The sequence below is a fragment of the Phocoena sinus genome, chromosome X (genome assembly GCF_008692025.1).
Source record: "Phocoena sinus isolate mPhoSin1 chromosome X, mPhoSin1.pri, whole genome shotgun sequence".
Lineage (NCBI taxonomy): Eukaryota > Metazoa > Chordata > Mammalia > Artiodactyla > Phocoenidae > Phocoena > Phocoena sinus.
Genome location: NC_045784.1, coordinates 33212449 through 33225146, shown reverse-complemented (window position 1 = coordinate 33225146; position 12698 = coordinate 33212449). Strand labels below are relative to the sequence as shown.

The 12698-nt window shown below is 37.9% G+C and overlaps 1 protein-coding gene across 1 annotated transcript in view; it reads right to left on the bottom strand.

The window, feature by feature from the left end:
* Positions 1-12113, bottom strand: part of PRRG1 (proline rich and Gla domain 1) — a 62784-nt gene extending 50671 nt beyond the window's left edge. The window contains exon 1 of the mRNA XM_032620678.1: positions 12067-12113. Coding sequence (XP_032476569.1) covers positions 12067-12076 — 10 coding nt within the window. The 5' untranslated portion in view covers positions 12077-12113. The remainder of the gene's footprint in view (positions 1-12066) is intronic.
* Positions 12114-12698: the final 585 nt, after the last annotated feature.

The window sequence follows — 12698 nt, the reverse complement described above, 5'->3', positions numbered from 1 at the left end:
TCTGACCCAGGGGTTCTAGAGGCTGATGGAGTCCTGCCACTGCTCTCCCAAATACATCTGACACACCATGCTTGAATGGGCTGGGAAGTTCCTTCTCTGAGGAAGGAAACTGAAATCCCTTTTGAAAGTTTACAGTTACTGAAACCTGTCACATGGGTTTACTGTGGCCCTGATAAGAGCTAGCAGGAAAAGAATACAGTACAGTCCCCCCGCATCCAGTCACACCCCTCAATTGTAGGTTATCCTAAGGTCTCCCTCAGTTAGCCACTCTGGTTCTGTGAGCTTGCCTGGGAAAGAGGCCAGGGAGATGAAAATGGAACAACAGGGTCACTAGGTAGCCGGAACACCGGGCAATCGGGCCTCCTGTGTTATGGAGCAAGCACAGGTGAGTGAAATGCTGGGTAGAAAGGTGCCCTACTCTTTTCCTGGCACTGCTGGTAATTACTACCAGCCAAGCAAAGGCAACCTATGCCACAGTTCACAAAGTGACTCCTCTACTGTCCTTGGAATTGTCCTGGGTACCAGAAAGCCTGGTTTGAGTGCCCTGGTTTTAATGTAAGACTATACGCCAGCAACAACAGCAAGAACATGAAGAGCAAGAGAGAATGGGGACTTCCTACAAATGCACCTAGCATTCCATTATCTTTCTTCAGTGCAGGAGGCATGGCATACTCCTCTGTTTGTGGGAGAGGGTGAGCTTCATGTCCTACTACTCCGCCATCTTGATTGCTCCTCCCAGGGCGTACTCCTCTAGACCTAAGGTGCAACCCTAGAGTTCTTCAATTTCCCATGGGAATAGGGTTGGTCAGGGAAGGAAGACAGACATTCTCATATTTCCAGGGGCTGTGGCTATTTAATCTGAGTAACAAATGTGATCTCATTGGTATTCCAAGCTTGTTAAATGGTACACATCAGTTATGCATTTAGACAGTAAGAAAAAGTTGTTAAAGCAAACAGCTATGTGAGGAAAGCAAAAACCCTACACTTCCCTTCCTCATCCATAAAATTGGAATAACAGCACCGACATCATAGTTATAAATGAGGTAATGAACATAAAGTGCTTTGCTCAGAGCTTGGCAAAAAATGGAGCTCAATAAACAAGAGTGTGATTTGTTGTCACCATGACAGCTGTCATGGTGGCAGTTACTCCATTAAAGGAAAAACAAGAGATTTACCAAGATGATAAAAAAAATACACTTAGAAGGTAAAGAATAAATTATAAAGGATAGGGTTAGCTTTCAGTCAGTCTGTATGTTTAACTCCAGGGATGCCTAGAAGTTTGGTCCCCTTGGTCAAGATTGGGATGAAATGTACTAGCTTTATAAAGTGCTGTTTAAAGCCCTTGGGGGCACTCTGTACTAGCTTGTCTACACTGTTTATTGAAAATGTACAGATTGATGGCTTGCGCTGATGGTATGCAGCCGAATTTCATCTGTATGACCATTGGGTATCAAAGATTCTCAGTAAACATGTGCCTTGGCTTCCCTGAGTCCAAGGTTATCTTGCACGTATCTCGACTGTTCACAATTAGAAGAAAAAGCATGCCCTGTGTGACTAAAAATGGCCTTAGGAGCCATCTTTCTCCTGCTGCACCATACCTTTAGCCGTTATTAAAGCCTTATGAGAGTCTCATAGGTCCTTTCAATTAGCTAATGTTGAATAGTGCCTACTTTGATGAGTCATAAATATTTTGAGGATATCATGAGATTTAAAAATTTCAGAAGTTCTTCAGAACGTAAATTAAGGACCATCTCTGGTCCTTATTTAGAAGGACTTGATTTTGTAAGAAACTCATAAGCAAGTATCCTTTACCATACCTCATATGTTTACTTTTATTAACTTCAACTTTGATTAAATGTATGCTGATAGTCTATCATCATGAGAATTTTAATAATAGATCACAAAGAAGCTCTTAAGAAGGACAGATTAAGAAATGAGAATCATACACATGACAGATATATATGTTCAGTGAATCATGAATGAGTAGCTGTAACAAAATATACTAAATTATTTTCCTTTGATACTTGGGTTATTTGATAGTTCAGGTAGCTATTCAATATTTGACATAATCACTGTGGATATTAAGGACAGTAAGACATTATTTATGCAGAAGTCACTCAAATAAATCCAGTCTCATAAACTTAGAAACAAAAGATGACCAAGGTCATGCATTATAACTTATCTTATGTTTTACCTACAGGGGAGCCTCAGCTCCCTCAGACTAATCAAGGATCAATTTACTCAACCCTCATCCACGAGCCTGGCTATAAGACTTGAAAGCCTCATTGCACATTAAAGCTGAGAAGTAGAAGGGACTAGGGGTGGGCTGAACTAGATCAACACACTGACAGCAACAAGAAGTGAAAGCTGATGAATCTGAAGACAAGAGGAAAGACAGACAGAAGGCCCTTTGAGGGTTATTTAGAGTAGGTCCTAACCCTGCTCACACTAACAGCTCCCAAAGCTGTAGGCATCAATGATTATGTTTATGATGGTGAACCTGAGTCACCAAGAAAGGACCACATGATGTTCACGATATTGTTTAAGAAGGCAGTAAGGTATATGATCTATTTTAGAACTATTTCCATAAAAATAGTTTTTAAAAAGCTTTTTTTTAACAATTAAAAAAGGTGAGCATGAGCAGTCTGCAAAATGTATTTATTCAAGTGGAAAGTTCATTCCTAGACAGTGTTGTGTAAACGTTGGTGTGCCACAGACTGAAACTATAATGAGTCCACATGCTAACCAGGAAGCTGTTTCTTTTCTGAATGAATCTCTAATATCTCGTTTAGTTGTGAATTTCTCATAAAAGACTGCATAAGATGCTAAGCTATCCACTTATTTGAGCCTTCTGTTAGTCATATGAAAACTGCCTTTTGAGGCTATCTTGTTGAAGTCTGAGAAAGCCAATATCCGTTCACCACTTTCACTAACCCTTTATTGAAACAAATGAAACTGCAGGCAAAGAGAAGAGTATGGTAGGGTGAAAAGGTCCCGAATTTGTAGTCAGGTATGCAGATTCCTGTCCAGCTCTGGCACTAACCTGGCTGCATGATTCTGCATTTGTTGCTTAATTTATCTGGGCCTGTCTCCTAATTTGTGAACCTAAGGTGTTGTATGTATATGATTTTTTAGGTCCTTTGAGTTGTAACTGTGAAGTTCTATACTTGGAAAGATTTTTGTTAAGTAGGAGTAGTGTATCACATCCAAATTCTTTGGGAATGTGAACACACTATTTTTCAGCCAAGCAACCACCATCCCACAAACCAACCAAAAAAACCAAACAAGAAGCAAAAATCAACAAGAAGCGCACTAAATCCTGTGCTCAGATTTATATACTATAAAAGAAAATCTTATGAAGTGTCATACTCATAATTCTTTGTTTTCTTGCTTCTAAGCCATTTTGATACCATCATTTACTCAGTTGTGCGTGCATACGATGCCTTCAAGGTTTTTTTCCTGCCGAAATGGGTATTAAATAGGCATTTCTTATCAGACTGATGGATATAACTTTCCCTAGAAAAACAAAGTCTCACTAGAATTCTAAAGTGACATTTCACCTCCTAAAAACCAATATTATGCAAAATAAAAAGATCCTATTTGGATTATCTTTATATTAGTTAGGGAGGTGGAAAAATCAGATTATTTCCCAATTGTATTTCACCACTGTAACCTATTTGTGGAAATTAAAGGTTAATTTTTTCATAGCAGGTAGGTTTATAATTCAGAATTTGTTGTACAGTGGTGCTCATGTGCCCAAACAGGTTGTCACAAACTTACAGCTTAGTTAGAATGGCATGTAGTATATGTATTCACAGGAATTAGGAAGCTGAAACCCACTCAAGGACTGAGATATTTGAAAAATAATGTGAAGTTACAAGACTGAGCCAGTTAGAGTGGGGAGTCTCAGGGTTTGAGAGAAGAAGTAATTAATATCTTTAATATCCTGAACCTGCTTCTTAAGGACAATGTAGTGGTTATGATCACTAACTAAAACTTTAAAAAAAGATATCTTTGTGCTACTGGAGGTATGCAGTGAAACGCCAGATGATAACAGGCAGGTTTCCTGGAGTAACTGTGGAGAAAATGCCAGAAATGGATTTCTATAAGAGAGAAGACAAAACAGGTAACGTACGTCTATAAAGCCAATATTTTTTTAAAACAAAACAAATATGGTTCCCCCCTGCCGACTGGGTCTTGCTAACTCAATATGGTTTTCTTAAAAGCCAAATTTTACATCAAATATTCAGATGTCTCTTGTCTAACAATTTTACGCTTTGTAAGGAATAATGAGATACAGAGAAAAGATCTAATAGATTCTCCCATAAAGGAAGGTAAAAGGCCAAATTTTCTTTGAAGGAGTTTTACAATTCATAACGCCTTATCAAAAAGAATTCTTCATGAAATAAGGATGACAGCAATCAAGTTAATAGCAATTGCAATAACTGGTTTAAATGTACAGTATGGTACTCTAACACATGATATTTATAGACTAGGGGCTGTGCCTTACCCACAGGAAACAAACAAATATAGAATTAGAAAATGGTCTAATTTGCACAAAATTAAGCACACGATCAGGTGGAATCATGAAAACACGGGAATTCCAAAGATAGGTATTTCTCCTATCACTAGTGCCTCAACTATTATCAACAAGAATATCATTAGTCTTAGAGTTTATAGTTGTCACGACCATAAAACTTTGTTTTTAGCTTATGGATCTGATTTAACACTGATTACAGTTCTGTCCCATATGGAAGAAAATGGAAACAACTATAACAATCACCATTTAAATGGGGGGAAAGGCATGTAGAGAGACTCAGCAAATGTGAAATATAGTTTTAAATACATAGCTCTATGTTATAATCAATGCTTCACAATCTGTCAACATAGACAGTATGGTATTATCTATGTGATAGTTAGCTGTAATCTAGATGTTAGGAGTGAATAATTTTTCTAATAGAACACATACTACATTTAATCAAAAAGCCACATTTCAGAGGTGGTTGTTCAGACAGCATTCAAAGATAGTATTCAGCTATCTTTCTCTTCTGTGCACAAACAGCAGAGCATGGTGGATTTCAGAAATGGCGTCTCATGGACAAATTAGTGCCTTTGTTAATTAGCACATGGATTTCAGAAATGACTTTTTGCTGGTGAAATCAATGTTATTTATATGTGAATTTGCTCTAGACATGATAGAATTCAAACTTTCGCTTGCTCTGTCTGAAGGGGAGGTACTACATACCAGGAGCTCTCTTTTCCTCCCCTTCTCTCATAGTGGCTCCTCAGGGACCCCTTTAGAAAACCTGGTGCTTCACTGAGCAACACTGGAAACCACTGATCCATCTCAATCCCTTCATTTTACACTGAAATCCAGAGGTTAAGTGACTTATCCAAAGACACAGCTGCTTGATTATAGGACCAGGACTGCACCTTGGTTTCTAGAACCATAATGGAAGAAAATTTCACATACTGCGGTATGGGAAAGTCATTCTGGCTTATATATGATTTAACTCGAACTTTATGCTAACTAAAACTGCCTGTTTGTGGCCTATCAAACATGCGTTGTACAGCTGCCTTAATCCTTAAAGAAAAGGGTGCACTGGCCAGAAGTAAAAAATGTCCATGTTAAAAATAAAGGTGAAATGCCTCCCTTCCTGGGTCGCCAATGCTGGTATGCCTTCAGTGATAAGACTCCCTTCCCAGGTGCCAAGGCCATACTGAATCCTTGTGTATATGCTGATTTGTTGTGGCTGTTGTTTTGAAATCTTGAAGGAATGGGATCCCTGACTTCTTTGATATTCTCTGTTCTGACAAGATATAAAACTGTGCTGAAAACCATGCTTCTTCAGACTAGTTCCTCAGAGTTACCTGAGCTGCTGTCTACTGGGCTTCAGTTCTTAGTTTGGCTCAAATAAAACTTCTTTCTGTTCCTATCATAGATCAGTTTATTGATTATTTCTGTTGACAACCATATGCATTTGTCCCTCGGTAGCCATGGGGGATTCATTCCAGAACCCCCTATGGATACCAAATTCTGCAGATTCTCAAATCCCTTATGTGAAATGGCATAGTATTTGCATATAACCTATGCACATCCTCTCATATACTATAAATCATCTCTACATTACTTATAATAACTAATACAATGTAAGTGATACATAAATAGTTGGAAACACAATGTAAATTCTATGTAAATAGTTGCTGGCATGCAGCAAATTCAAGTTTCACTTTTTTGAACTTTCTGGAATTTTTACTTTTTTCCAATATTTTTGATCCATGGTTGGTTGAATCCATGTATGTGGAACCTGTGGATACCTGAAGACACAGAGGGCCAACTCTAGTGCTCTCCTTTAGACCTGAATTACTTCTATGAAAATCATAATATGTTAATTATGGCTTATCTCTAAAGATTTCCTTCCCTTTATTCTAAATCAGTGGTTTTCAATCTTGGGAGACATCGCACCCCAGGGAACATTTGGCAGTGTCTGGATACATTTTTGATTCTCACAACTTGGGGGGTAGGTGCCACTGGCATGTAGTGGAGAGAGGCCCCACAACAAAGACTGACCTGGCCCCAAATGTCAATAGTCACTCCTACATGTATGCCCCAAAGAACTGAGAACAGATACTCAAACAAAAACTTGTACATCGAGGTTCACGGTAGCACTATTTAGAATAGCCAAAGGGTGGAAACAACACAAATGTCCACCAACTGATGAATGACTAATCACATTGTAGTATATTCACACAGTGGGATATTATTCAGCCATAAAAAGGAATAAGGTACTAATACAACGTGGATAAACCTAAAAACCATTATGCTACATGAAAAAAGCCAGACACAACAAAAGGGCACATATTGTATTATTCCATTTAAATGAAATATCCAGGATAGGTAAATCCATAGAGCTAGAAATCAGATCACAGGTTGCCAGGGCCTGGGAAGGGAGAAACAGAGACTGTTTAATGGGTAGAGGGTCTCCCTTGGAGGTGATGGAAATGTTTTGGTACAAGATAGTTGTACAACACTGTGACTATACAAATGCCACTAAACTGCACACTTTAAAATGGTCAATTCTATGTTATGTGAATTGTTTTGCCTACATTATGTGTTTTGCCTCAATTTTTTTAAAAAAATGTCAATAGTGCTAAGGTTGAGAAACCATTCTAAACTTACGTACCAAAGTTATTTTCTTCTTGAATAGGTAAAAGGGAAAGAGGATTCCATCAAAGACAAAAAGCATCAAGCACTATAATGAGTTAAAAAAAAAAAAAAGCAGCCTGACCCTTAAATAGTAAGCTCTTTTCTGATGGGAAAAACTTGCCAGGAAAAAATAATGGCGGTTGTCAACCCCAAGCAGATTTGTTTTACTGTTATAAAATTATGAAGCTAGACAAGGGTTTACGATAAATTGGTGACATCATCTGAACTGCAGAGGCATGAATATGCTACCATAATAGAGAGGCTCTCAGATTTAATATAGGCCAGAAAATGAAATAATTGTCTTTAAATGTGTGCCTTCACTTGAACTGTAAACCTGGGAGCTGTCAAATAAAATTAGGCACTACATTACAAGACAGTCACTTTACAAGGCTTGTCAGTTTGAACACTCATTCCCTGTTTGAAAACATGGAGCTGTATGCTCAGAATGAAAGTTTAGGATTGGCCTCAACTGAACAGTAGTTCAGCAGTGACTCAAAGAGCTTAGAAATTTACTGTGGTAGCTATAAACCATCTTTCCTTCTATTAAGTCTTAGTAAGTGGAGGGGACATGTTTGGGTTCTTTGAACTAAAGGAGCCAAGTACATCCAGTGACCCAAAGGAATGATGCTGCTATGTTTTAATAATAATAAAAAGAGTGTAACTGGTAGCACTGTCTCTGTTTCTCTACAGCACAACAATATGTTCATGTATACTAGGACATCAAGGGCATGTTACCATTAAGCATGGAAAATGAAGATGGAAACTGACTTTGCAGATTAAGAATTTATAGACCTAGGGTTACCTACTAGGCTAGGTAAAAGCTATCTCCAAAGATTAAATACTGAAAGAGGAGAAACAGAAAAAATGCTAAGGTATCTTTATATTTTTATGTTAATTATTCTTCACAAATAAGACCTGTCTGCCTGCTATCATTCAGCTATTCCAGATATTGTTTTCTACACAACAAAGCAAAATTAATCAGTTTGAAGATTCATGGCTAAATATTATTCCTATTTTGTAAAAGACGAGTAGGAACATCTTGTGGTTTGCTATTATTGAGGAAACATGATGAATTTCTTCCAGAAGCTTTGTTATTAAGGTAAAGACAGTGAAATTAGCCATCATAACTGCCTATTAGAGTAATAAATACCATAAATTGCTGCTATAGCACTTAAAATATGCAGGAAGTGTGTTCTGACAGAAAAAAATCAGATGGAAAATAGGTGTGATTCAAAGTCAAATTCTACTCAAACATTGTAACAAAAACAACAACCCCCAAATTTTTTAGCAAGACATCTCCCAAGAAATTGCTTTGTGGAATACTGAGACTTTTGTCATTTTTATCGTGAATGTACCAGTTATTCGGGGCGGGGAGGGTAGGGGTAGGGGCGGGGATGAAAAGGTAGGATAAAGTTTTACTTTCCATCTGAAGATGATTATTGATATATACTCTCTAGTATTATGTACATAATATTTGGTAAGCCTATATATACATATTTGCAAAATCCTTACATTCTCTTCTTTGTGAAAATGCTAATTCTCTACTAAAATCTTACACACAGTTTTATTTATACATGCTATTGTTTTTTTGTAACAGCATCTTCCCTTGTCGTCTACATGCTATTCTGGTATTCCATGCTGTATTTTATTCTTTGTGTTATGAAGAACCACAAATATAAAAACCTATCAATCAAGAAGGTTGACTTTCACCACAGAAGTGGTGTCTTAGGCCCCTTACTTTGGGCACCTCCTGCTGTGGGCTGTGTACAGCAAGCTTCTGAGTTGAATTATCTTGTCACCTAGCTTGGTGACTGCCAATTACTGCTGCTGCCTTTGAATTACTGCAGCCACAGACCACCGCTGCTCAGAGGATTTTTTTTTTTTTTTTTTTTTGCAGTACGCGGGCCTCTCACTGTTGTGGCCTCTCCCGTTGCAGAGCACAGGCTCAGCGGCCATGGCTCACGGGCCCAGCCGTCCCACGGCATGTGGGATCTTCCTGGACTGGGGAACGAACCCGTGTCCCCTGCATCGGCAGGCGGACTCTCAACCACTGCGCCACCAGGGAAGCCCTGCTCAGAGGATTTTGATATTTGAGGCACTCTACTATCTGACACACGTGTTTTAGCTGTTACCATAAATGTTGATGAACACTGAGGCATTTCTCTTTTCCTATCTGCCCACTCCCCCATGCTGTGAGAAACATGAATATCATCGTAGTTCTAAGAAAATATTTTCTTCCATACCTTTCACAGCATCAGATAGCTCCTAAGTTTTTAATCAACTTTATACACCGCTGATGACTAGGGTGTTCAGAATACAATTCGTTGGAAGAAAATAAAAACTGGATATGACATAAGGAAACCTAGGTTTGTCTTGACTCTTCATTTATAAACTGTGGACTTTAGATAAGACTTTCTCTCATGACCCTCAGTTTTATAATACATAAAATGAAGATAATAATCTCTATTTACATTATAGGGTTCTCTTACAACTCAAATAAGATAATGAAGGAGAAATATGTACGAGTTATGAAATGCTCTACAAATACTTGTTAATATCAAAATAATTATATATCCAAGTCCTAAATACTAAATTCTAGCTAAATACTAAATCCCTATATAGTAAATGGGATTTCAATGCCACATACCAAGGACACAATTTGTAAGAATTTGTTTATGAATTTTTTCATATCACATAAATAAAAGAATGATTCCTCTAACATATTTATAAATAATTTCTTCATCCAGTATCAAAGAATACTAAAAGAAATTCACCTCAATTTCATTTTAATTTTTCATCTATTCTGTATAGTATCCCAGCTGTGTTCTTTGTTTTCATGGCTCCTTAATTAATGAGGCTAGTGCCATGTCTTTGTGATATTTTCCTCTGCTGTCCCTTTGTATGACACACTGAGCTATGTTTGTGAGAATCTTTGCCAAATCTACTAAAAACTCCATTGTACACTGCCAGAAAAGGAAAAAAAGAGCCCACAGAAGCACCTTTTTTTTCACTAAGCATCCTTTTTTTCAGCAATTAACAAGTATAATCAGACGAACTAAGTAAAGCTTAGAGTGTAAAGGATAGATTCTTTGAGATTCAGGATTTTAAGGATGTTTTTAAAGAGCTTAACACAGTCAAAATGCTGCTATTACACACTTCCATGTGTTTGTAAGAGTAGTATTTCTTTTGAAGCACTTCCCTTATCTCATCTCCAGGTTGGAAACATGCCCATCTTTGCAGATTACAGTACCATGCCCTGTCCTTTAGCAAGAACTCTAGTAATTACCTGACCATTTAAACAAATACTTGGTGGGGCGCCTTTTAAAGCAAGCACCGAATGATCTCCCTGCTAATAACCTGATGACCATTCTGAAAAGGAAGAATGAAAACAAGAAGTAATATGCTGCCCTGTCTCAGTGCAGCTTTCTTCACCATATGGCCATGATGAAATCCAATCACCACAACATTCTCCAAACTCACTTGAAGCTTGGAGGAAGTGAGGATCAAACCATGATGAGTCACTCTGGAAGGTTCTGTTGACAGCTGACTTGGAGTTAGGACATGGTATGGATTAGTCCCAGAACTTTGACCAGTTTTTTTTATTTAGTCATTTTTTTAAAATCTCTAAACTATCAGAGATTGGTATCTTTTGTGAAGGTTGGGAAAGAACCAGAGTACCCAGGAGAGCACTGGAGAAAACACACAAAAGCTGGCTCATCAAGGTTCAGGAAGATATTTTCTATCTATAATCCTTGGGGCTGCCTACCACGGCCCATACTGACATGGGGCGAGAAAGATGCCTAGAGCATAAACATAAGGAAGCACTCTCTGTCACTTGCACAACCCTGGTCCCAGCCCTGCTGCCTACAGAGGCATCTGATCAAATAACTTCATTTTAACTACTGAAAGACATAACCAATGAAGATATACAGTAAGGACAGCAACGAGTACATCACTGCACTCTTCCATTATACTTCAGAGTTCTCAACACGCTTTCATATATATTATCACATTATGACAACCACAATCTCCTGAGGCTAATAGTGCAGAATGTTTTTAATCCCACCTCAGAGATGAACAAACAAGTTTAGGGGAACAGTAGGATTTGATCAAGACAGTAGAGGTAGAACTTGAATTCAGGTCTTTGACCTATGTCCAGTACTCTTCTCATTATACTTCCCCAATACCAAGTCTTCCCCTGAGGTCCTTTATAGCATCAGATTTTTATGGTCTACACTGATTAGAATTATTTATGAAGTCACTGCAGTGGCTGGTTATTAATAACTTAAGAAAGAAATGACCTTAAATTTGTCTATTGTTCACTGCCCATATAACAGCCTTATGAGAAAGGAAAAATAAAAAGAATTCATCTAATGCTTCTTAATGCCAGGCTTAAACATTTTAGGGGCAACCAAAGCCATTTATAAGTCAACCCCACAGATGAATTTTTTACTATTATCATTGGTTGCATAGTACAATCATATTTTTGTTTTGGTTATTATCAGCAAGGCTCAGAAACCATTAGCAGCATATGGGTTACTTTGCTAAGAGTTGTAAAGAAGCTGGGATTAGGGCAGGTTTATATAATATCAAGTTTGAGCCTTCTCTCCCTGTACTGGAAGATGTCCAGAAAAGAGCAGGGGAAACAAAAGACCCTTTCCAGTGAGTAACATGTGATCTGTTGGTCTTTTTCGGCACAGCCCTGCTTCAAACGAAACCTTTCTAACACTAACCAGAAATATGATTTAGGTGTCCACAAAAAAAAAAAATACAAGCTTTGAGTTGCAAATCTAATTTCCTGGATATAGTGGATTAATGTGGAGAGAACCTAAGTTATTTAAAAGTAAAGAGAAACTTACTTCTCCCCATGTTTTCTTGTGGTCTCTGGTAGGTCCTTTGATGATGATTCCCTGTAAAAAAAAAACAGCACACACACACAGTCAGATTCAAGTTCCATTAAAACTTATGTTGTCAACATGAGCATTTCATTCCAGTGCATTCCAATCTTGCCCCCTTACCTAAATAAAACAGATATCTAACCTCAGAGGACAGAAACACAGTATTCTGGAAGCACGGGCTCCACATCAGCTTACTATGACCTTGTTTATCTGGCATTAGTTTCTGCCCTTGCCAAATAAAAGTCATCAAATTGGTCACATAGCTTATCTCTTAGGAAGGCAGTGATATCAATAAAAAATGGTGGACAAAAATGCCAAAAGGCCCAATTATAATAACAAGGCTAGCATGTTATTAGTTTGCCTATCCCTGGTTTCTCTTCAATGTCACTCTGTGACAAATCCAATACCATTTATAGTGTAACATTTTCCTGAATGGTGTCAAACAGCAGTACCTCTAATCAAATTATCCCTGCAGCAAAGCAGCCCACAGAGTTACTACCAATAAACAGTATGAATCAATAACTATGAGCTACTGACAACAGAAACTCTGGAGGAAAAAAATACATATTGCAAATGCAGGTGTGCATGGAGGA